The 27,060-nt window shown below is 43.2% G+C and overlaps 1 protein-coding gene across 1 annotated transcript in view; it reads left to right on the top strand.

Annotated features, from left to right (window-relative positions):
* Positions 1-21,681, top strand: part of LOC116974216 (beta-1,4-galactosyltransferase 3-like) — a 60,874-nt gene extending 39,193 nt beyond the window's left edge. The window contains exon 6 of the mRNA XM_033022450.1: positions 21,575-21,681. Coding sequence (XP_032878341.1) covers positions 21,575-21,629 — 55 coding nt within the window. The 3' untranslated portion in view covers positions 21,630-21,681. The remainder of the gene's footprint in view (positions 1-21,574) is intronic.
* Positions 21,682-27,060: the final 5,379 nt, after the last annotated feature.

Raw genomic sequence — 27,060 nt, 5'->3', positions numbered from 1 at the left:
GGAGTATTGTGTGCTGTACTGGGCATTGCATAACAAGAAGGATGTGGTGACTTAGGAGGGGTGCAGAAGAGGTTAACCAGAATGTTGCCTGGATTGGAAACTCAGCCAGGAAGTTGTTGGACAAACTTGGATGATTTTCATGGAGAGAATCTGAGGGACAACCTGCTAGAAGTACATAACATTGAGAGGTTTAGATAGGGTAGAAAGTCCCCCCTCCCTATCCCTGGTATTGGAAATGTCATACACAAGGGGGGGGGAGGGGGAGGAGGGGGACATGGATTTATAGAAAAGTTCTTTCTAGAATGGTGGGTTCCTGGAAAATGCTGCCCGGAAGTGGTGGAAGCAGATACTCGAGTAATGTTCAAGAGGCATTGAGGTACACATAAACGGGCAGGAAATGGAAGGATGTCAACCATTTGCAGGAACTGTATAATTTAAATTAGCATGATGGTCGGTACAAATATTGTGGGCCAAAGCACCTGTTCCAGTGCAATACTGTCCTATGTTCCAAGTCTACGAATGTCATGTTATATAAATTGTTTATTTCAAGTTTTATGCCTTTTATCATAGACAACACTAGATCTCTTTGAAACATGAGCCATGCAGCAAAAACATGACAGTGGAGTAATTTATATTGTACCAGTTGTCTGTTTTGCGAATGTGACTTGAAAATATAAGTGATAGCTTCTGGTACTGCTGAGCCAGTAAAGATAAAGCAAAGGGACCGAGGTGGAACAGCTGCACGATATCTCCTTGCAGCTATAGTTATGGGATTCGATATTTGAGGACAAGATTTTAATTTAAATAAACAATAAACAATTGGCCTGACTATGCGGGAGCTGCTCAACATGGGGCCTGCAGTCTTTTAACAGATGCAAGTTACATGGGAAATAATATTGGTCCTGTTGATAAAAGTGCCCCAAGGTATCCTAAATTTCTAGTGACAACCATAGATTGATGCCATTCAGTGCAAATAGAACAAAATCTCACATAGGCCTGTTAATTTCTCGTTTACTTCATTTGTTTGTCCATAAATGCAGCTCATTCCTCTGCAGGGAGAAGAACATAGCCCTTGAACACTCTTGGCTAAATTAATTATGAATGTGATTGTGCAGCATTTGTTAGGTCTCCAGGGCTATTCAATGGCTTCCTAGTCAAATAATTTCAAAGCAATTTGCCAATTGTCCGTGATTTGCACACCTGATGAATCATAAGTACTGCAGTTTGAAGAAGCACTCTTTAATGACTTATCACCATTCTTGCAGCATAACTAAACAAAATTACTATGTCTATGTTCGTTTAAGAAAGAACTGCAAATGCTGGAAAAATCGAAAGTAGACAAAAATGCTGGAGAAACACAGCGGATGAGGCTGCATCTATGGAGCAAAGGAATAGAAATTTATGGTAGTATATCAACTGCAGCATTTTGGTACAATATCACTGATGGGTGTTTTAAGAGTTGTGACAATTTAGGTCATAGTTGTGAAGGTTTTACATGGCATTTAGTTGAAAAATATCAGTTCCCTTTTGCAATGGGGGTGGCTGATAAAAGTTGTACTGCTGTGCAATCTTGCAATCAAACTAAATCTCTTCACTATTCAAGATCCCTATTCAAAGACTGCAGCTAACCTAAATGACCATGCCACAGTTGTCACAGTTATCAGCAACTGTGTAGATGAATACATTGTAGTAGCCATTTAGCTTAAAGGGCCTGTCCCACTGTACGAGGTAATTCAAGAGTTCTCCCGAGTTTTCCCCTGATTCGAACTCGGAGAATGTACATAGCGGGTCCATAGGGGTTCGTGGATGTCTTGTAGCACTTGTACGAGTACAAAGTATCAATATTTTTCATAACGAGTATTTTATTTACTCGTGGACGTTTTTCAGTGTTGAAAAAACGTCACGAGTTTACCGGATTTCCCGAGTACCTACCGTTATTCGTACGACCCGCTACGAGACATCCACGAACTCCTACAGACCCGCTACAGACATACTCCGTTCAAATTAGGGGAAAACTCGGGAGAACTCTTGAATTACCTCGTACAGTGGGACAGGCCCTTAACAGAATATTATAACTATAACCAGTTACCTTTAAATACCTTTACATACATATCAAAGAAGACGATATGTGTTCCCAAATCGGAAACTATGGATAAATTATGAGGTCCATTCCCAGATGGGGTTCAAGTCAAACTATCCTGAGCGGTACAAGGAATCTTATCTACGATCTCTGCAAAGCTATCAAATAAAGATGGCAAGAGGAAATTCCAGACCGAGCTGGAATCCCAAGGCAACATCTGTAGATTGTGGCAAGCTTGCATGCTATAACGGGTTACATGGTGTAGTCTGGCAGTATCGCTGACAAAAACAGGAACCTGCCCAATGAGCTCAATACATCCTGAAGAAAGGTCTGAAGAAGGGTCTCGACCCAAAACGTCGCCTTCGCTCCACAGATTCTGCCTCACCTGCTTAGTTTCTCCAGCATTTTTGTCTACATTCGATTTTCCAGCATCTGCAGTTCCTTCTTAAACATCAATACATTCTCTGCGCACTTTGAATATGTCGACGAAGAAACAACCTGCACGTCAACGAGAGTAAACGAGGGCACCTATACTATTGGTTACTGTGTCAGACAGGGCCGGATTTAGATGAAGAGGCTATTTCACTTGTGAGGCCCCTCCCAATCCTCCACCCCCACGACGAGAAGAAGATGGAAGAGTCCACCAGATTGACACCGATGTGCAGCCGAACGTGGCCAATGAGATAAGGGCCTCATAAGCGCTTTTTATTTATTGCCAGTGCTAGTGTCGAGTTATCGGCTTAAAACACTATTATTCTGAAATGGAGGGCAAAGAAAATTACTGAAGTGTTGTTTAGAGACTAGTGTGTTGCGACAGCATATGTAAGAAAGGCCTATGACAGTCAAAAATATTATACACCAGGCTCGTATGAAGCTTTTCAAAAATGGGGGTGGCATGGCAGGATTACAAAAATGTTATGTGAAATAAGTGCACGCAGTGCATATCACAAGTGCGAAGCTCAAGGACCCTTGCGGCCGGGGTCCAGGGCCCGCTTAAGGGCCCTGGGAGCTCTGGGATTTTAGATGCTCTCTGGTGCATTCTGTCTTATTTTGGAGCATTTTTGCACCAAATTTATGACCAATATTTCAGAAATAATTTTGATTGAGTCAAGAGTAATGAGTGGTTGGAATGGGATGATTGGGATCATGGTTGTATACATTTTTTTAAATCAAGAATTGAAGCTGTCCTTGTGTTAATAATCAAGTTGTAATGTAAAATGTTATAAAGGAGCATGCAAACACTGCAAATAAAATACTGTATGTTTTTGCAGTAAATAAAACTTTTTTTTAGAAAATGTTTGGTGTGTTGATTTGATTGCCTGTTACTGTTCGACTGTGTTAGTGTGTGCACATTAAAAATATGATGCAAAATGAAAGTCGCAAACTATGGAATACAATCAGTATTGTTATCAAGGAAAAGAAAGCCGTTCCAATTGTTTGATATTATTCATATGGAGGAGAAAATATAATTGCTCTTAAAACCTACCTTAATTTTGCAATCTCACTAAAGGTAATCCCCCTCTCTCCCTCCCCATCTCTCCCCCCCCCTTCCCCTCTCTCTCCCCATCCCCCCCTCTCTCTCTCCCCCTCCCCCCCTTCTCTCTCTCTCCCCCCTCCCTCTCTCTCCCCCCCTCCCTCTCTCTCCCCCCTCTGTCTCAATCCCTCCTTTCCTCCTCTCAAATCCCCCCCCCTCTCTCTCCCTCCCCCTTTCCCTCCCACGCAGCGAGGCTCCGACTCCGCGCCGCAGACACCGCAGCCCTCCCGGCCCGGAGAAACGGGCACTCCCGCAACACAATATTCCACTACTTACCTGGAGTATACACTGAGGATCTTTGGTAGGCACGAGGCATCGAGGTGATTGTGTGGAGTGCAAATGGAGATCTGAACCCGCCCGGGCCCACTGCCCACGCGCGGAGAGACAACGTCATTTAGCGCAGCTACTGCGTCATCGGCTACCCCCAACTGCGCAGGCACGGATGGTCGCAATTTTTTTTCTCTAAAAATTGCTGCGGGCCGGAACCAGAATTTCGGGTAATTTCTGTCAAAGTGGAAACGTTGATAGCGCTCCAATTTTTTTTATTTTTTACTCAGGATTTTTTTTACTCTGGGGAAAAAAACACCTTGGCCAGAGGCCCCCTAGATTTTGAGCCCTAGGCTTCAGCCTAAGAGCCTATAGGTAAATCCGGCCCTGCCCCCTTAGATCTCGAGGCCCTAAGCTTAAACTTATGAAGCTTATTCGTAAATCCGGCCCTGCCTGTTGCTTTCGCATCTTTCTGTAATCTGTCCACATATGTGTCTCCTGCTCTCCTCTATCTCCCACTTGATATTACAAAGCCTATAGTACAATCCCATTAGTGATTGCACATTTCTAATTTTCAGCTCTACCCATATCGCTTCAGGACGAACTCTACGCTTTGTCGTGTCTGAGTGTCGCCGTGATATTCTTCCTGATTAGTGAAGCTACTCTTCCACCTCTTTTACCTCCCTCTGCATCACATCTGAAACATCTCTAGTTCACCTGAGTAACACTTGTGAAACCTCCCTGCAAGGATATTGGTCATCCTCCACTTCAGATGCAACCCCTCCCTCTTGTGCAGGTCATCTCTGCCCCAGAAGAGATCCCAATTGTCCAAAAATCTGAATCGCTGCCCCCTGCACCAACGCCTCTGCCACGCATTCATCCATCCTATCCTACTATTTAAACGCTCACTAACGTGGCACCAGGAGTAATCCAGAGATTACTACCCTGCTTTTTTTAACCCTTTGTCTAACTCACTGTATTCACTCTGCACTGCAGGACCTCATCGCTTTCCCTACCCATCTCATTTGTGCCAATGTGCACAACAGCCTCCGGCTGCTCCCCCTTGATAATTTTTATTTAGGTTAGTTTTGAGATACAGTGCGGAAACAGGCCCTTCAGCCCACCAAGTCTGTACCGAGCAGCGATTGCAGCAAATTAACATCATTCTGCACACACTAGGGACAATTTTACACAACTACACCAAGCCAATTAACCTACAAACCTGTACGTCTTTGGAGTGTGGGAGGAAACCGAAGATCTCGGAAAAAACCCACGCAGTCACGGAGAACGTACAAACTCCGTACAGACAGCACCCGTAGTCAGGATCGAACCCGGGTCTCTGGCACAGAGTAATCAAAGTAGGCGATTCCTCTAAAGTTACATGATTTAAGGATGATTTTAGGGGGCACCTGCATGACATCAAGAGTCCAGAGAATCAGGAACAGTTAATTGTCATATGTACTAGTAACAACATAAGATATTTCAACTGATTGTAGAATCTGGGTTTAGTGGATGAGCCACAAATTACAGCCATGCGGGGTGGATGTTGGTAACTCTCTCTCACAAGTGGCAAGTGACATTTATTCAACTGTAACACAAATACAGGGAATAGATCAACAAGAATGTCACAGAATGGTGCATTAATCAAGAGAGGCAAAAATTAGTTAGAATGCAGAACAGTGCTGCACAGGAACAGGTTCTTCAACCTGTGTGAACTGTGATGACAAATTAAATGAATCCCATCTGCCAGGAGCCAAGGCAGTTTGTCCACTTCTTGCTGTAAAAATCGCAGCCAGACAGGGTTCACTTTGCAATTAACATTAATCTAGAAACCTTAATTCCTGCCTTGGGCAAAACAAGGAGCAAGGCCAGCTCAGAGTCAAGTCAAGGGTGTTTTATTGTCATATGTCCACTAGAACAATGACATTCTTACTTGCAAGCAGCACCACAGAATATGTAAACATAGTACACTGTAAACAATACAATAAACGAGAGAAATAAAGTTTCAGTGTGTTTCTATTCCATAAATAATAGTCTATGTAGTTCAGAATTTATTTGAGGATGTTGTGTTTAATGGCTGTAGGGAAAAAGTTGTTCCTGAACTTGGACGTTACAGTTCAACATAAGCCCATTAAATGCCTGTAGTTTAAAAAAGTTAATAATCAACATATTCTAGATGTCACTGATTGCTAATCCTAATTATCGTTTGAACTCAATGTCCTGGGAGCTGGAGACTGCCTCATGGACTGGTGGTTGGAAGTGGGGTGTGAGAAGTGAACCTAAAGGAGTAATTGCATGTATGTGTTTGTGTGTGGGTGTTGTGGGTGTGGAACAACTCAGCAGAACAGACAACTCTGGAACATCTGCATTTATTTGTGTGTCTTCTCCAGAGATGCTGCCTGACCCGCCACATTACTTCAGCACTTTGAGTCCTTATTTGTAAACCAGCATCATCAGTTCCTTGTGTGTAAAAGAAGATAATGTCAGGAACACAGGGTTTCTTTGCTTATGTCCTGAAACTCAGCGATGATGAGCTTCAGTCACAAAATCACATCGTTATCAACATCGGAGAAGAGTTGGATATACCAGGGGACCTCAGAATGATACGATCCTGACCATGTTCATGAAGGAAGACACATCTGACCACAGAGGGGTCTCACTGCCAGCTGCCGCAGGGAAAAGTCATCAGCAGATTCCGCTCAGTGAACTCGGTCATTGGTGATGAATTTCACCATTGCCTTCAATGCACCAGTTCAGTATTTAGTTGAGAAAAAGATTATACAATGGTGAAAGTTCCAGATGTGACATAAACTTCATGATAGACACGACAGAAGGATAATCCAATTTAAATCATTCATCACGCAAAGACCAACATATTCATTCACTGATTCTTTACTTACACTTAGTCAGTGATGTTGCAATAGCTATCTAAGTTGCATATCTCACGCCTGGCTCCCCAAATGGATACTTTCCTTTGTCACTGGAAGGAATATCTCGGGGGACAGATGAAATTTTGTGGGATGCCCTCAAAGCCTCCTTGTAGAAATACAACATCCCCAGTGTTTCCTGGCAATCTCTGGCCTATGACTGCTCAAAGTGGAGATGGAGTGTTGGCTATGGTGTTGAGAGCCTTGTGTCCGTGTACTGGGACAACACAGATGCCCTGATTAAGCAGCAGAAAGAGCACAGCAGGTCAGGAATGACCAACCACACCACCCCTCATTCAGTCGCCTCCTGCCCTCGGTCGAAGAGCCTTTCCCATGTTCACCTCATAAGCCATTCCAGAAACACAAAATTGGAGTAAAAGCAATTCATCTTGAATCCCAAGGGATTGCCTGAGTAGAAGGACACCTGCCAGAGTAGATATAGGAGGCAGAACACCTTGCCGACAGCTCACTGGTAAATTAGATGTGTTATTAAACTGATGTGGTAGCTTGACATACACCATTGGCGATAGTTCTGAATTGTCAAGACTAAATTCCCCAGGTGCCTTGGTGGTGATTTGAATGTATCTTTGAGTCCATAGACACGATGACCTGGAATGTTCCCTAGGTATCCTCAACCCTGACCACCACAAAACTCATCCGGCCTGCTGTGTGCTGACATTGCCCCTCCCTCACAGTGATAATATCTCGGACCAGCCACTTCCTCCAAACCAGGACTAAATCTATGGCAGAGATTATCAATGTTGAGATCCTGCAGCAGTATTCTCTTCTCTGCATCAGCACTGACATCAACTCTGTAGATATAGTGCAGTAGACAGCAAGCATTGTATGAATGTGGTCTAGATAGTGACATGGGTTGTTAATTCAGGCTCAGTCCTTCATGGGTGGTGTCCAACACATAAATCAATGCCAGGATCATTTAACCCCAAAACGTATGTATACCCAGACTCCAGAATGAGAGCCTGCAAGAGTAATGTTCATATTAAAGTGGAGTTTTGGGTAAGTTTAACATAGCAAGTCCTATCATTGTGATCATAAGATAAAAATACCTCAGAGCAGAACTAGGCCATTCATTCCCTCTCAACCCCATTCTCCTGTCTTCCCCCCATAACCATCGACACCCTTACTAATCAAGAACCTACCAATTTCTGATTTAAAAACACCCAATCACTTGGCCTCCACAACTGTCTGCAACAATGAATTCCTCTTGCTAAAGCAATTCCTCCTGATTTCCATTCTATGTCCTTTTATTCTGAGGCTGTGCTCACTGGTTCCACTCTCTCACACTGCGAGAAACAATCTCACCACACCCACTCCATCTAAGCTTCTCATGTAGTTTTGACGTTGGAGATGGTATCAATGGTTCAATTCGAAGTAGATAGATGTTTGTTTCGCATTTCATATATCAATTAGCAATGAAATGGAGGATGTCAGGATTAGAATCCAATCTCCATGGGCCACCATTGTTGACAAAACCAATTTACCACAGGGGTTTTTAATTTAGTTTAGAGATACAGCGCTGAAACAGGCCCTTCAGCCCACCGAGTCTGCGCCAACCAGCGATCCCCGCACACTAACTCTATCCTACACACACTAGGGACAATTTACAATTATACCAAGCCAATTAACCTACAAACCTGCACAGCTTTGAAGTGTGGGAGGAAACCGGAGCTCCCGGAGAAAACCCACACAGGTCACAGGGAAAACATACTTCTTCTTGCGTATGGCGTGCACAGCCTAAACTTGATATATTTGATCTTATTTGATTGTGCACGCCAGGTTGATTGCATTCGTCGAAACAGGGCGGACCACGTGAAGGTTGCAATCTCCCACCCCAGGGAAAACATACAAACTGCACAGACAAGCACCCGTATTCCCCGTGTCTCTGGCATCATAAGGCAGTAACTCTACTTCTGTGCCAACGTGCCGCCCTTCCACAGAGCTCAATCATTGTCACTTTATTGACTAATGCAGTTAGATTATGATTACACTGGGTCCTTCTTTGCAACCTGCACAAAATAGTTCTGTGGTCCCGAAAGGGCTGCATTAAAATGTAACATAAACAAATATTGGAAGCAGTTGTGAAGAAAAATGGAAGCATTTTCTGACTTTGGAGGCACTCTTGATGCTGAGCTGTAGGAATCCCCAGACTGTCTAGTGCTAAAGGTCAAAGGAAGTCCCTAAAATATAACAGGGTGTGTTCCCATGACAAAAGTTTGGTGGGGCTGAACTTGTTGATTTTGTCAAAACTCTGGTAAATATTTCTCTCTTTCAAAAGAATTCAACAGCCTATTTCATAAAGTCAATGCATGATTTACAGTAGAAAGTCACAAGGTCATTGGCTGCAACATTTCACGCAACATGGAAAGATATGGTGATTAGTAATCTGGGGAGATTCTTATTATTTATTGTAATATGTTGCCTATGATTAGCAGACTGAAGAAAAGACAGATTTTGGATTATAATCGACATCCAGGATGAAACAGGTTGATTTCCTGGAATTCACATGGGATGAAACACACGGGCTGCAACCTGACAATGGAATTCCCTTACCCATGACTGCAGTCTCCGCACTTCACAAATCTGGAAACTGAAACTTTAATCAGATCCAGAAAGCCCTGAAGCTGCTATTTCACCACTCATGGACGGTGAACGTAATGAACATCTGTTGTTGCAGAAACTGCTCCAGCAAAAAGTCCTAAACTATCAGAAGAGCTATCAAAACTTACAGGACATTACAGGCTGCTCAGTTCACCTGCACTCCATGCAGTGCTACGAAAGTTTACATTCACCTGTAAATCCAAAGGATATCAATATCCCATCTCCTGTACATTTGTGTATTTGTCAGGTAGTGAAGTGGGGTTGCATTAAATAAGTTCCAAGGTGTAAAATCATACATTGAGATTTAATATACTAGACTAAATGGGACCCGTTGGGTCCCATGTTCACACGGAAGGGCTGATCCCCCAACGCAATATTCCCACCTCTCCACCAATTCCAATATTGGTGGCCAGTGGGTGGGTGGGGGGGGGGGGGGGGCTTTCTGGAGTGCTAGTATGGGTGTTGTGGGCTGAAGGGACTGATTTCTAGAGGGCTAATATGGACATTTCTGGGCCAAATGGATTATTGGGGTGGCAGCTCACTCACGGCTGGTGGGCTGGCAGTTGACTCACGGCTATTCCTTGAAATTCCATTTCAAGCAGGGTGCAAGGTCACCAAATTCAAATGCAGTTTCCTTCCACTTCAAGCAGGGTGCAAGGCCACCAAATGCAGGTGCAGTTTCATGCCATTTCAAGCAGGGTGCAAGGCCACCAAATTCAAGTGCAGTTTCCGACCACTTCAAGCAGGGTGCAAGAATTCTTGAAGAATTCTCCGTGTCTGTGTCATCTTATCCAACTCTGAATCTCTTAACCACGACCCAGTTAACTGCTCATCAGTTCTCTGACTTTGCAGCAGAATTAGCCGACATAACTTACATAGAGGAAAACAAGCTTCCTTATTGTAGTGTATTTGGATGCTTGGAACTGACTCAAAAGAACTCTCAGATACATGAGTAAACTAACAAGCTTCTTTATTGCAGGACGCCACCTTGAGTCTCCCCTAGCGCATGCGTCCCCTCGCACAAGACATAACATATGCTAATTACATTATATACATTACACTGCTCCCCCTTTAACTTGGAGGCAGGTAACACCATTTACATTATATACATTACACTTGCAAAATTATATTATTACAGTCATCTGACATTACATCCTCATAACTGTGAACTGTATCTAAACTTAGCACTTATAATGGTTCATTCCACTCATCTTTCTAATCACTCTAGCTCTACCTGTATCTCTGCCTCTTCCCTTTTTAAATATCCTAATCTAATTTGCAGATTTCTTCCTGTCTTGATATTCTGCTAAAGTTAACATTTCCTCTGTTTCTGTTCTTTATTTGTAGGTGGGATCTGACACATGACTGCAGGTTTTCGTTTTTCAGTCGCTCTCTGTCGCTCAATTTCCTGGCACTACGTATTTATCTGCTCTTAGTGTATAATGACATTCTGCAATGCATAAACATTTGTCCATTGCTCAGTGAAGGAAGCTCCATGCTGGACTATACTGAAGTGTCCTAATCGCAATCGGTCCTGCATACTTTTGTCTCGACCGACAAGCCTCTCTTCTTTAGACTTTTCTATTAACAGCGTTTTGCTCATCGTCACACATTTATTTAACAGTTCTTTGCAACGTTTAAGCATTTTCTGTTGTTCGTCTATTTGTCTTCATAAATTACCTTTCTGGTTATTCATCAAGAAGTAGGACCTATATTGTCCTTGCCATACAACAGTGGCTTTGATTTGCGCTCTGTATATTTCTCTTACTACATAAGCACGATAGTGATACTGCACTACAACTGCTGTATAAATCGGTTTGAGGAAGTCTTTCCTATATCGTTTAAGCCTTTTGTATCGTTTCAGCCTTTTCTGTTGTGCATCTATTTGTCTCCTTAGGTCTTTCCTATACCAACTCATATGGAGTACTGACTGCACTTTTACAGTAGCTCTCTTTTGTTTAACCCACTGCCTAACCACCATATTCTTGTAGGCAGTTTGAATGGTAATAGTTGCATCCCTCATTAATTGATATTGCACAAACTGGGAATGCCCTATTTTGCATGCTTTGTACCATCTCTGGATTGAAATGACTGCTTGTCGCATAGCTCTGTACCGTACCCTTAATTGGTAACCACGGTATGCAGCTTGCAGAGTGACTACAGCCGCCTTTTGCATCAAGAAATGCTTTCTTGTAATGCACATTCTTATGAATGACTCAATACAGCGTGCTGCCTTGGTTTTCTCTACCAATACTCTGGCTTTGATCCCGCGGTATAAGGCCTGAATACACACCACTGCTTCTCTCAAACTCTTATACTGTCTCACTTGGACATCTCTTATCTGGCATGCTCTGTATCGTTGCTGTACAGCAATGGCAGACCAGCGTAGTTTCTTAAAATACTGACGCTGTTTATACATCTGATAATAAGTCTGTATGGCCTTGACAGATTTATGCATGCCCCGCAGTTGCCTTCGAACAAGCATTCCACGGTAGGCTGCCTGAAGCAGTACAACGCTTCTGCGTACCTTCATGTAAGTTTTGCGATCACTTTCCATTTGAAGGTGTGCCCTATAATGGGTTTGTACTATTATAGCTGCCAATCTCATTGCCTTGTATTGACGGTATACTCTGTGCCTTCTAAATGCTGCTTGTATTACCGTTGCTGCCTTCTATTTGTTCCGGATCTCTCCCCGTACCTTCATACCCCTGAATGCAGCTTGAATAGCTAGGGTTGCCCTATGGATGGCAATTTCTCTTTGCCTTTGACTTCTGCCACTTTGCATTTGCCCTTTGTCCCTTAGCACTTGACCTGTGTCATTTTGCACTTGACTTGTGTCCCTTTGCACTTGACTTGTGTCCCTTTGCACTTGACTTGTGTCCCTTTGCACTTGACCTTTGTCCTTTTGCACTTGACCTTTGTCCTTTTGCACTTGACCTTTGTCCTTTTGCACGTGACCTTTGTCCTTTTGCATTTGACCTTTGTCCTTTTGCACTTGACCTTTGTCCTTTTGCACTTGACCTTGGTCCTTTGAGAGACTCTCTGCCCTCTTTAGTTCAGGCTCCTTGCCTCTGGATGCCCTTGAAGGTTTTGGCGAGAAATGAGCCATTAAAGCCTCCTTACACTCCTCATACATTTTATCTGTGGGCGCTGCTGGCAGCAGTAACATACGTAAGGTCTGATAACCCTCTCTTCCTAAGCCTAATATGAACCATGCTCTCTTCTCCTCTGCAGCGATATCATTGGAAATGAAACAAGCCTCCAAGACTTTGGTCCATTTCTTAAAATTACACCCATAATCTAACTGGGGCACGTTTCCTACAATTTGAAAAGCCATGCTACCTGTTGCTATTCAGGTGCATTATCTTCTTTTCTCTCACTGTGTATTCTGCACTAGACTTAATCCTTCTACACACTAAGAAGTGATCCAGCCCACTGACTATTACTAATTCTTATAATAATAGATTTATACTATTAACCAACATTTCATGTTAATAGACATTTAGAACATTTTAACCATATTCCTGCTATGCACACAGATTTACTATTAATAACAGTGACCAATGCATTACATCCAAACAGTCCCGCTTTTACTGTGAAGGAATAGTGAACAATGCATTACATTCTACAGTCCTGCTTTTACTTTGAAGAATTTCACCGGTCCAGCTTGTCGGCCTATGGACTCCAGTGCCTTCTTGACCTCTAGAGCTGTCCCCACTGGTACTTTGCTGCTGGCCTCGCCAGACCTCCACTTTTGCTGCTTTTGCTGGCTCCTCCGTGCTTCACCGTTACTTTTGCTGCCGCTGGCTCGCTGCCAAGTCGACTACTGCTGCTCTGCTGACTTGCCTGCCCGCTGTCTCCATAGCCCTCACGACCGGGCTGACTCTACTCCCGACCGGGCTGAAGTGCTTGAGTGCTGTCCTGCTTCACTTGTGCTGACCCAATCTTTGCTCGGGGCTGGACTTCCTCTCACGTCCGGGCTTTCCCCCTCGGCCGGTCCGCTTCTCTTGCGCGGCCGGACCCCCTTTTCTGCTCACGGTCGGGCTTATTCTGCTCCCGACCGGGCCTTCTCTGCTCATGGCCATCTCTTGCGACCGGGCTTTCTCTCACGACCGGTCCGCTTCTCACGCGTGGCCGGCCTTTTTTTTCTCACTGCTGGTCCGCTTCTCACGCGGCCGGCTTTCTCCCTCGACTGGGCTGACTCTTCTCCCAGCCGGGCTGACTGTTTCGTCGGTGGCTTCACTGGACCTGTCCGTGACCTACCCGGTACTAGGCCCTCACTCAACGTCGTTGGCGGCTCCTGGGCCTGGCTGTGGGCTACACAGCCCTGGAAAACGTCCGAAGTCGGTGGCAGCTGCTGGGCCTCTTCTGCCCCCCTGCCTTAGCTACACAGCCCTGGAAAATGTTCCAGGTAAGTTGACACCGTCGCTGTCCTGCTGATTAGGCTTCCAGCTTTCGGCAGCGTTCTTCGGTGACACTTACTTCTGCCCCACCTGTTTTCCTTGCTTCCTGTTCCGACCTTTCTTTTCTTTGGCGCCAATTCAAACCCATTTGGCGCCAAATCTTTTGGCTTGGTGCCATTCCACTTTGTTTCCAAACACAACCTTATTTTTCTGACAGTCCTTCTTCTTTCCTTTTCTGTTCTTTTATCCTCTTCGTGCTGTTGTGTGTTTTGGTGTAACAATTCACCTAAAACTTATACAAAGACTATTCAGCTTGAGAAATTTGACAAAAAGAAAACATCTCAGTCTAAAATGAGTAACAATCCGAAGGACGACATCTTGCCACGTAGACACAACATAGAGATAGCCTGACAAAACTCGCCGACTTCTACAGCTGATGTTTTAAATGCAGTCCCAGGCATAGAGGGATCTGCAGGCCTCTCTTGTCCAGCTCGCAAACAACTGCGACACAACTCCGTATCTACAGTTCAAACTGTTAAACAATCCTGTGTGTTGCAAAACAGTCCTGCGGGTGAGTTCACAAACTCTATCCCATCCTCGTCGCCAATTGTAGTGTATTTGGATGCTTGGAACTGACTCAAAAGAACTCTCAGATACAGGAGTAAACTAACAAGCTTCTTTATTGCAGGACGCCACCTTGAGTCTCCCCTAGCGCATGCGTCCCCTCGCACAAGACATAACATATGTTAATTACATTATATACATTACACTTATCTCTGTCCTAATTTTGTAATGTTTATATTCACCATTCAATGCATTCCCAGCAAGAGGTAATGTGGCTAATCTTATTTGCCGATTCCCACAAACCTCTTCTGCACCTGGCCAACGAGAAATGTCAATTGCCACATCCACACACCCATTCGTTACCTTGTTCAATTCCAATCAAAATTAAGTAAGGAAGGATTTTAATATTTTGTCCACAATGAGAACGTGGCACATCTATTAATGTGCAAAGATGTATCTAAGATACCCAATGTTACACCCAAGATGGAGGATACTCCATTTCTTGTAACCCTCATGTTTCAGCCATGGGATGGTTTGGTATATGTCCTGATGCCTCTCTGTAGGTACAGGTCACCTGAAACGTTGACTAAAATCTGCTATGATCAGTTAAAGTTGGGGCCAGCATGCTCCTGCACTGGTGGGACAAGGACATTGAAATAATTCCCTGAGATACAAACGCATTGATGACAAATTTAACCTCCATCTCGCTCTATCTCTCTCTCTCTCTCTCTCTCCAAGCATCATGTTGTTAAATTGAAATAGTTATTAATTCATTGTGTTTAAGACATACTTTGGCTGTTGCTTCAGCAAAATATCAAGTAAATAATGTGTTTCAGCCCAGGGATTGCTTCCTATTTATTATAATCCCAGGAGCGGTCATCATTGTAAAATATCTCCTTCCCGTGGGCCAGCCGCAAAATGTGGACTGGACTTCGGCCAATCTGAAATGGTTCATCTGGCATAATAAGATCTAATGTACAAGTAATTCTGCTTTATAATGTGTGCTTCATTGTAAGCAAGCGTCAGTGTTTTGACATTTTAAAAGCAACCATGAGATATCTGGTTGCAAATGTTTATACAGAAATGATTATAGGCCTTTGTGACATCAAACAACTTCTAACATTAAAGGTAAAAGGAACCCATCCTCTATCCCACTGAGTCAGCTTGAGACATCCTGTTTCACCAGCCCCCTCTCCTGCCTGATTCCCACATCTTCTACTTTCTATAGAGAGTGGAAGTCAGTGAACATATTCAATGATTAGCTGCCACAGATGTCAACATGGAGAATTCATCAGAGGACTGTGCTTGTTCAGACATTGAGCCTGTATTCAAAGCTGTTAGTTGACCCGAATCGGATACAAAGTGCTGGAGTAACTCATCTGCAGTATCTGTGGAGAAAAGGTGTCAGAGACATTTCGGGTTGGAACCCTTCTTCAGACTCCGTATACCTCATCTATTGTATCCAGTGTTCCCGGTGTGGGCTCCTATATATCGGTGAGACCAAGCATAGACTTCCCAATTAGCCGGAAGTGGTAGTGCATGTCGGCACAAACGATGTCGGAAAGACGGGGATGAATATTCTGCAGCGTGACTTTAGAGAGCTCGGAAAAATGCTGAAAAGCAGGACTTCCAGGGTTGCTATTTCCGGTTTGCTTCCAGTTCCTTGTGCTGGCGAGAGCAGGAACAGGGAGATACGGGACCTGAATGTGTGGCTGAGGAACTGGTGCACGGGGCAGGGATTTAGATTCTTAGATCACTGGGATCTGTTTTGGAGTAAGGGGGAACTGTACAAAATGGATGGATTGCATCTTAACAGGTGGGGGACCAGCATTCTGGCAGGCAGGTTTGCCACTGCTACACTGGTGGCTTTAAACTGAATAAGGGGGGTGGGGTGTCAAATGGGATAGTCGAGGATGGAGTTAAAGGAAAAGGGTTTCTTAAATGTGTGAGCGAAGAGACAGAGGGGTGTAAAATGAGGGTAGAAGCAATAGGTAGCAAGGTGAAAAGTAAAAGTGGCAGGCAGACAAATCCAGGGCAAAAATCAAAAAGGGCCACTTTTCAAGATAATTGTATAAGGGGTAAGAGTGTTGTAAAAACAAGCCTGAAGGCTTTGTGTCTCAATGCAAGGAGCATTCGTAATAAGGTGGATGAGTTGAATGTGCAGATAGCTATTAATGACTATGATATAGTTGGGATCATGGAGACATGGCTCCAGGGTGACCAAGGCTGGGGATATTCAATATTCAGGAGGGATAGACAGAAAGGAAAAGGAGGTGGGGTAGCGTTGCTGGTTAGAGAGGAGATTAACGCAATAGAAAGGAAGGACATTAGCTTGGAGGATGTGGAATCGATATGGGTGGAGCTGCGAAACACTAAGGGGCAGAAAACGCTAGTGGGAGATGTGTACAGGCCACCTAACAGTAGTAGTGGAGTTGGGGATGGCATCAAACAGGAGATTAGAAATGCGTGCAACAAAGGTAAAACAGTTATAATGGGTGACTTCAATCTACATATAGATTGGGTGAATCAAATTGGCATGGGTGCTGAGGAAGAGGATTTCTTGGAATGTATGCGGGATAATTTTCTAAACCAACATGTAGAGGAACCAACGAGAGAGCAGGCTATTCTAGACTTGGTATTGAGTAATGAGGAACGGATAGTTAGCAGTCTTGTTGTGCGTGGCCCCTTGGGAAAGAGTGACCATAATATGTTTGAGTTCTTCATTAGGATGGAGAGTGACATTATTAATTCAGGAACAAGGGTCCAGAACTTAAAGAAAGGTAACTTTGATGGTATGAGACGTGAATTGGCCAAGATAGACTGGCAATTGATTCTTAAAGGGTTGACGGTGGATATGCAATGGAAGGCATTTAAAGACGGCATGGATGAACTACAACAATTGTTCTTCCCAGTTTGGCAAAAGAATAAATCAGGGAAGGTAGTGCATCCGTGGATAACAAGGGAAATCAGGGATAGTATCAAAACAAAAGATGAAGCATACAAATTAGCCAGAAAAAGCAGCCTACCAGAGGACTGGGAGAAATTCAGAGTCCAGCAGAGGAGGACAAAGGGCTTAATTAGGAAAGGGAAAATAGATTATGAAAGAAAACTGTCAGGGAACATAAAAACTGACTGTAAACGTTTTTATAGATATGTGAAGAGAAAAAGATTAGTTAAAACAAATGTTGGTCCCTTGCAGTCAGAAACAGGTGAATTGATCATGGGGAACAAGGACATGGCAGACTAATTGAATAACTACTTTGGTTCTGTCTTCACTAAGGAAGACATAAATAATCTGACGGAAATAGCAGGGGACCGGGGGGCAAATGAGATGGAGGAACTGAGTGAAATCCAGGTTAGCCGGGAAGTGGTGTTAGGTAAATTGAATGGATTAAAGGCCGATAAATCCCCAGGGCCAGATAGGCTGCATCCCAGAGTACTTAAGAAAGTAGCCCCAGAAATAGTGGATGCATTAGTGATAATTTTTCAAAACGCTTTAGATTCTGGAGTAGTTCCTGAGGATTGGAGGGCAGCTAATGTAACCCCACTTTTTTAAAAGGGAGGGAGAGAGAAAACGGGGAATTACAGACCAGTTAGTCTAACATCGGTAGTGGGGAAACTGCTAGAATCAGTTATTAAAGATAGGATAGCAGCACATTTGGAAAGTAGTGAAATCATTGGACAGTCAGCATGGATTTATGAAAGGTAAATCATGTCTGACGAATCTTATAGAATTTTTCGAGGATATAACTAGTAGAGTGGATAAGGGAGAACCAGTGGATGTGTTATATCTGGACTTTCAGAAGGCTTTCGACAAGGTCCCACATAAGAGATTAGTATACAAACTTAAAGCACACAGTATTGGGGGTTCAGTATTGATGTGGATAGAGAACTGGCTGGCAGACAGGAAGCAAAGAGTAGGAGTAAACGGGTCCTTTTCACAATGGCAGGCAGTGACTAGTGGGGTACCACAAGGCTCAGTGCTGGGAGCCCAGCTATTTACAATATATATTAATGAATTGGACGAGGGAATTGAATGCCATAGAGGGAGTACAGAGAAGGTTCACCAGACTGATTCCTGGGATGTCAGGACTTTCATATGAAGAAAGACTGGATAGACTCGGCTTGTACTCGCTAGAATTTAGAAGATTGAGGGGGGATCTTATAGAAACTTACAAAATTCTTAAGGGGTTGGACAGGCTAGATGCAGGAAGATTGTTCCCGATGTTGGGGAAGTCCAGAACAAGGGGTCACAGTTTAAGGATAAGGGGGAAATCTTTTAGGACCGAGATGAGGAAAACATTTTTCACACGGAGAGTGGTGAATCTCTGGAATTCTCTGCCACAGAAGGTAGTTGAGACCAGTTCATTGGCTATATTTAAGAGGGAGTTAGATGTGGCCATTGTTGCTAAAGGGATCAGGGGGTATGGAGAGAAGGCAGGTACAGGATACTGAGTTGGATGATCAGCCATGATCATATTGAATGGCGGTGCAGGCTCGAAGGGCCGAATGGCCTACTCCTGCACCTATTTTCTATGTTTCTATTTCACTGAACACCTACGCTCAGGTGGCCTGAGATGGTCTACGCAATCTCTCATTTTCCAAACATTTTATCTCCCCTTCACATTCCCATACTAACTCTTCTGTACTGGGCCTCATACACTGTTAGAATGAGGCCACACACAAATTGGAGGAACAGCACCTCATATTCCGCTTGGGCAGGTTACATCCCAGCGGTATGAATGTTGATTTTTCTAATATCAAGGAACTCATGCATTCCATCCCCTCCCTTCTCCCCCCCCCCCCCCCCCCCCCCTCCCTCATCCAAGTCATTCTATCAGTTCCACTGGTTGCACCCTCATGTTATCACAACTTCCTCAGCCAACAATGGGCCATCATGGGCCTCGCCCTTCATGAACTCATCTGTTGCTGGCCCTAATTTATTTCAGCCTTTTTTCACCTCCAGTTTACTCCCTTTCTCCAAAGATGCTGCCTGCTGAGTTACTCCAGCATTTGATGTCTATCTTTGGTGTAAACCAGCATCTGCAGTTCCTTTCTACACACGGCCAACCCGAGCCACACCATTGATTGAATCCGAGAGAGCTCTCCCAGTGACAGGCTGTGAGTTCTATAAACTGCAACTGTGTCTTACAAAAAAGAGCGTTTTAATTTGCAGAAACCAACTGATAGATGTTTAAATGACATCGAAAGATGACAACAACAAAAAAATGGCATGAACATTTGTTTGTAGTTAAGTGAGTGACATTATTTGTGAAGCAATAAATGTTGGAAATAATCAAAAGTAATTAGAATGAAGGGAACTTTAACATAGACATTTTAAGGACACAATGTGCTGGGGTAACTCAGCAGGTCAGGCAACATATTTGGAGAACCACAGAAATACTAATTTGACCTGAAAAAATTGTTTCCAACATAGACTTTGTTCCTCGTAACATGATTTCAAATATTTCGTAGCATGTCTTTCAGTTACACTCGCTCCTTTAGCTTCACCCAAAGTGGATAAAGTAATTTTCACATAGAGGAATTGGAATGATGAGCATGCACGTCTTATCAAAGAAGATTTTCTGTTGCGACAGACAATAACGTTTTCTGAATCTGAATCTGAATCAATGGCTGCAGGGTGGGCTTGTATACTCTGGAATTTAGATGGATGAGAGGGGATTTTATTGAAACATACAAGATTATTAAGGGTTTGGACACGCTAGAGGCAGGAAACATGTTTCTGATGTTGGGGGAGTCCAGAACCTGGGGCCACAGTTTAAGAATAAGGGGTAAGCCATTTAGAACGATGAAGAAAAACTTTTTCACACAGAGGGTTGTGAATCTGTGGAATTCTCTGTCTCAGTAGGCAGTGGAGGCCAATTCTCTGGATGCTTTCATGAGAGACTTAGGTAGAGCTCTTAAAGATAGCGGAGTCAGGGTATATGGAGAGAAGGCAGGAACGGGGTACTGATTGTGGATGATCAGCCATGATCATATTAAATGGTGGTGTTGGCTTGAAGGGCCGAATGGCCAACTCCTGCACCAATTGTCTATTGTCAATTGTAATATACCAACCAGCAGAATGTGGTGGAGGGAGTCACAAGTCAGGCTTGTTGCCCAGCCAAGCTATCTGTGACCCACGAGGTAAATATGAATTCACCATTATAGATCGGCCAATGTTGACCTGTTGTCCAAGTCCAAAATAGTGAAGGACAACATAATGAAGGATGGGTTCAGACACCCACCCCTGAAACAACTGTGAAAATAAAGCAGTCAGCAAAGTCACATGCAAGCTTAGCCATCTGTCAAAAGATTCACGAGCTATGAATTCTTCTGAAAATGTCTGTTATTCAGAAACATTCACAACTATTCAAAATATTAAAAATTAACAGACCACTTAAAATGTAAGAATTATTCAAATGTATAAAAATAAGTTCGCGAGAATCTTAGAAACGGCTGTTACTTCACTCCTGCGGGTGGATGATTGATCGCCAACATGGCCAGGACATGTTACTCTCTCAAACTACCATGCTGAAGAACCACAGAGACTGCAAGCGGTTCAGGAAGGCAGCACATCAGCACCTGCACTGGGTTCCCGGGAGAGGCGATTGATGTCAGTCAGATCAGTCACCCCCACACCCCAGCAATGAATGGTATTATGCTGTCTGCTTCTGAATTGTTTTGAAATTATTTTTTTCTGATATTTTTACCTGTTGAATAGATGCATATACAAATCAATACGCTGAAAATAGCTGTCCAAGGGAAATTGAAAGTACTGACAGGAAAGATCTCTGAAGGCGTGACTGTGTTGGAGATAAGTTGGAGACACAAGACACTGCAGATGGCAAAGACCAAACTGCTGGGGGAACTCACCAGATCAGGCAGCAATTACATTTTATTTGTTCACACATAAACTGACCCAGCAGCCTGACTGCAAATGTAGAAAGAAATGCACCAGCAAACTAGTTACATTTTCATGGATTGTAGCTGCTCTTTTGTCTTTGTGTTTGAGCTTCTAAGTGAAACTCGCAACTTTAGTGAAGGAGTTTGTGCAACAGTGCAGACATCCAATATCTCTCTCTGGGTCGTACATTAATTATACAAGAGAGCTGCAGAAAATACCTGAACGTTTTGCAGGCTTTGCTCCCATCTATTCCACGATTAAATCTTTCCTCAGGTATTCAGATCCTAGGAGCACATGGACGGTGCCACTGCACTGGGACCAGCGCTAAAGTTATTGCTCCAAAGTCCATCCGGAGCCTAACATTTATTCCCAAAGGATCTCACTGTGAGAAAGCAGAGATAATGTGAGTAAATGAGTCCGAGCATCAACTCAACCTTACTCCTTCCCAGATTGTAAATTCTGTAATTTAAAATGATTGGAATGTCTGTGAATTATAGCTTGAATGTCATCTTCTCCTTACAGTGTCGCGCTGAAAAATGAGATGAAGGTGTGTGTGGATCCTGAAGCCAAGTGGTTGGAGACACTCATAAAGAAAGGTCAGTGTTTTGTGTTTGACGGAACTCAGATTTCCCCTGTGAATAAATAGATGCCGTGATTTATTTTACTCAAATTGGCATCAGAGCAGAGCCCCAGGTCCTCTCACCCAAAGTTCATTATTAATGTTCCCAGAAGCAGAGGTTGGGATACTGGAAAGCCACCGTCGCCGTCCACAATGTTGAGACCGATTTTAGAACACAGCTGACACCAGTCAATGAAGGATGTCTTCTGTTCAAAACATGGATATTAAGAATGAAATATTTAATAGTTATCTTCATCACAGGCTGTAGAATGGAACACATGGTGGTGGGTGTGGGAGGAAGGGGAAATTGAAGCAATATGCTGCCAATTAACCACAATGCTTTGTACTGGATGGTCTCCAGGTTTGGGCGTTGGAACTACCAGGCAAATGCAGAATATTCATCATATTTCTGAGTCCTGCCTTATAGTTAGTGAAAAGGATGATAAATAATTGTCAAGAAGTGATGCAAGGTCTCACTGAACTATGCTGGTAAATACTAAAGCTAATGATATTGCCTGGATGTTGGTTGGCACAAATGCTACCTGGCACTAATACATCCATTCATGAATACTGTCATGGTCTTGAAATATACTTCACTTTGTGAGGAGATGGAAATGGAACTAAACAATGTGCAGTGCCTTTTGAATAATGCACACTGTAGTATCAATGAGGTGTTTACAAACTTCCAAATTGTTGCGATCTGCTTCTTTTTGTGGAAAGTCAGTTTGTTAATTCCCTTTGTTCCGCTGCAGGAAACATTGTATGCACTATTACTGTGGCTAACAATGCAATCAATTACATTTCAGGCAACAAACATCACAATTGAACAAAATGAAGCTGCAATCTAAGGGATTCAATTCTACTCCAGGAGAATCTGCCGGGGAATGAAGGAGGCTCAGTCGCGGGAGTTAACACTGTGATTCACCTTCAAGTGGTTCAGTCCAGTGTCTCCTCTTCATTGTTTTCCGGGAATGATTTGGGATTCCTACCCGTCACAGTGCACGTTTACCTCCTGTCACCGGGCATGTTTATACCTGCGCAAACAATCTGATGGTGGTTTTTATCTTTGTGCCAAATTCAAAGTTTATTTTGAGGTCTGTGATAACTTAGGTAGATTTGGACATGAACTCTGTAGAAATGAAATGAACATCCGTTGTTGAAATGTAATAATAGCCACGATAATGCTGGTTGCTGTATAACTGAGTTCATTGATTTCCCGGGAGGCCTTGTTCATCATGAACTCAGCACACAAGGGAAGCCAGTGATGAGCTGGTAGACTGTGCCTATTAGTATCATGAAATTAAGGTGTAATAATATTCACTCCAAATTCGCAACCCCTCGCTTCCGCCATCCTCTCTGCACTCTCATGACCATAGCCGCTGGCCTGAGAAAATAAATTACACCACTGAGGAGAAAACAATTTGTTATCACATGTGATCTCACACCCATGCATTTTACCAGGAGAGAAAGAGGATGTCAGCCCATAAAGATGAATTATCTTTGGTTATTTCATTAAAATGATCTGAGATAGGATGGTAATGGAATTAACGAAATAAATACCTTCCACATTTTTGATGAACATATGGTGCAATGCAACTTAATTTCAAACGTTTCCAAAGCATGTTTTATTCTGTTCCCTTTTCTGTTTAAATTCCGTTCATAATCTGTGATATACCAATGTCAATACTGTTGATCAATTGTTTTTGTTGCAGATTGAACAAAAATATTCTTGTTTTAAACTACAAGAGCAACTACCAACTTGTAGAGGTTGTGCCATTTCCCAGCACTGTTTTAGACCATTGATATTTTAACTGGAGCTCTGGTGTTTTCTCCTTAAGTCCTATTTTAGGATTTATCTAGTCTGAAGAAGCAAATTCTCTGCATATGCGATTAAGTGATTATTATGTAAAACACCTACATTTTGGAAGGTATTGCTGCTAATAGTCTGATTACTACTGGAGTAAATGTAATTGTAAATAAGAGTAATGTCTGTACAATAATTAAATTATATATTTTTGCCTTGAGGAACATTCACTGACTGGATTCAGTTGAACATTTGTATAGTTGATGGATGTGATTGATTTGGATGTGCATTTTTGAAACAAATTTAAGAAATCATAATAAAATGGTACCTCACCAAGAAATTGATGTCTTTGCTTCTTAATCTTCTGTACATTGTTCCTTTTTTGAGTTGTGTTTAGTTTAGAGATACAGGGCGGAAACCTGCCCTTCGGCCCACCGAGTCCACACCGACCAACGATCCCCGCACACTAACACTATCCTCCACACACTAGGAACAATTTATATTTATGCCAAGCCAATTAACCTACAAACCTGTACGTCTTTGGAGTGTGGGAGAAAACCAAGGATCTCGGAGAAACCCCACGCATTCACGTAGAGAACGTACAAACTCCGTACAGACAGCACCCATAGTCAATATCGAACTTGGGTCCTTTGCGCTGTAAGACATCAACTCTACCACTGCACCACCATACTGCATTATTCCCTGTTCCTTTTTTTGTTAAATGAAATAGACTGAGGAATGGAGAGCAATTGGTCCACAGCAAATTTTGTCAATAGGATTTCATGGAGTTTATTTAACTTGCCCCTTGTGGAACAATTGAGTTGGAAAAATGACGCAAATCCTAAACCACACTCCGTACTTGTGCCCACACCTTGGATATATATATTGATTGTTGGTGATTTTAAAAGAATGATGCTTGGTCAGCCAATGTTCTAGCACAGAGAATAACTAAAGTATGCATTTCCTCTAAAGTTACACGATTAAAGGATGAATTTAGGGAACACTTGTATGGCATCAAGTCCAGAGAATCAGAAACAGTTAATTCTCAGATGTATTGGTAACAAAATAAGATATTTCAACTGATTGTAGATTCTGGGTTTTATGGATGGGCCACAATTACAACCATGAGGGGTGGATGTTGGTAAAGGGCCTGTCCCACTTGGGCATTATTTGCGTGTCATTTACACGACATCCTAAAAATTGTTTGGTGTGTGGTGATGCGTGCATGACGCGTGGTGGCGTATGCAGTGACGCGCGGCGCCCCAGAATTTTGGAGTGCTCAAAACCTCGCGTGCCACCTGCATGATGTATCCCTTGCGTACGCTGGCGTACGTGTAGCGCGTGGTGACGCATGGTTACGCACGGAGACGCACGAACATTGCCTATGCAATTTTATTATGCGTCACCATGCGTCAACGTCCGTAACCATGTGCCGCACGTATGCCGTCGGCGCTCCATTTGCGCGTCATTTGAGCGACGCACCACTTGACCACCCGGGTATAAAACACTCTTAGTTTTGACATTTTTTCACTGGGAAAATCCTTGCCATGGCGATCGGACTAAGTACGAATGACATCACAAATGGCTCCCAAAAGAAGTAGGGCCCTCAACAGCACTTGGCGCGCGACTGTCGTATTGCTAGACGATTTTCGCACGACAGTCACTACCGGCCTGTCGCGCAAATGACGTGCAAATGACGCCCAAGTGGGACAGGCCCTTAACTCTCTCTTACAAGTGGCAAGTGACATTTATTTAACTGTAACACAGATACGGGGAATAGATCAACAAGAATGTCACAGAAGGGTGCATTTATCAAGAGAGGCAAACATTTGTTATAATGAAGAACGGTGCTGCCCAGGAACAGTTTCTTCATCCCACCATGTGTGTGTGAACCGTGATGACAGATTAAACGAATCCCATCTGCCAGGAGCCAAGGCAGTTTGGCCAATTCTTGCTGTAAAATCGCAGCCAGACAGGGTCCGCTGTGCAATCTAGAAACGTTAATTCCTGCCTAGGGCAAAACATGGGAGCAACGCCACCTCTAAGTCAAGCCAAGAGTGTTTTATTGTCATATGTCCACTGGAACAATGAAATTCTTACTTGCAGCAGCACCACAGAATATGTAAACATAGTACACTGTAAACAATATAATAAACGAGCGAGAAAAAAAAGGTTCAGTGTGTGTTTCTATTCCATATATAATAGTCTATGTAGTTCAGAGCTTATTTGAGGTTGTTGGGTTTAATGGCTGCAGGGAAAAAGTTGTTCCTGAACTTGGACGTTACAGTTCAGCATATAAATTCATGCTACCTAACACTAAAACACATTGCAGGCTCTGTTTTATATCTGCAAAATACACCTCAATTATTCACCTTGCTTGCTTCAACAGAACCTTACAAACACCATAATCTCTCTGACAAAAAGGACAACAGCAATGTCGGAACATAATCAATATCAGGTTTTCTTCCAAGTCACTCACCATCCTCTCTTGACAATACATCGCTATTCCTTTGATAATATTGGGCATTTTAGATGCCTGACAAAATGGAGGATTTCTGCTTTTGCAAAACCTGCTTGACATCTTTTGCAAAGGCTGCAAAGACCATGAGGATCATGGCTCCAGAGTGTCTGGGTCCTGTGGAGAGGTTGAGTACAGGTTGATGTCCAGATGTCCTTTAATTGATAATATGTATGAGGGTTTTGCAGAGTGAGCTAGGTCCTGCTGCAAATGCATGCTCAGGATTGGTTGGGAGATGGTGGGGTTATAATAATGTTGATAACTATGTTGCATGGTCTTCGTGCCATTACTCGTGATTGGTCAAGTAGAGGGGCCTTGCCCAAAATGTTTACATTACCTGGTAAAATGTTTCTTTGCTTAATGGCACTGTTTCCCATTAAGTGCTTTCTGTAGAAACAATGTTATGTGATATTTTGTGATTGGGTTAGGGAGCTGTCAATTAATGTATTTTATCTTTATTGATGATTGGCCTGTAGGGGTCCCCCCCCCCCCCCCCCCCCCCCCCCCCCCCCTGTATCTGTAAGTGTCTGTAATGGTCACTTGACTGGAGTTCTCCCTCCCTTCCATCGGCCGATGTTAAGTAAAGTTTTGAACTGGTCTACCAAACAGTTTGTGTGATGTCTGTTTATTAAGAAGCGAACCTGGTTTAGTAGTTATAAAAGTAGCTTTTTCAGGACCGTGCTGACCTTCTGGAGGTGTTCTATTCGCACAAGGCTGAAGGACTGAAGAGCAGAGACAAGGATCGGATCCGCGGTGTTGGATTAGGTATCGTATAGGTAGTGTGACTGTGTTTGGAAAATAAAGTTAGTTGGTCCAGT

Source organism: Amblyraja radiata, chromosome 6 (assembly GCF_010909765.2).
Source record: "Amblyraja radiata isolate CabotCenter1 chromosome 6, sAmbRad1.1.pri, whole genome shotgun sequence".
NCBI classification, from domain to species: Eukaryota; Metazoa; Chordata; class Chondrichthyes; order Rajiformes; family Rajidae; genus Amblyraja; species Amblyraja radiata.
The sequence above is the reverse complement of the archived record's forward strand: the minus strand, read 5'-3'. Positions and strand labels throughout refer to the sequence as shown.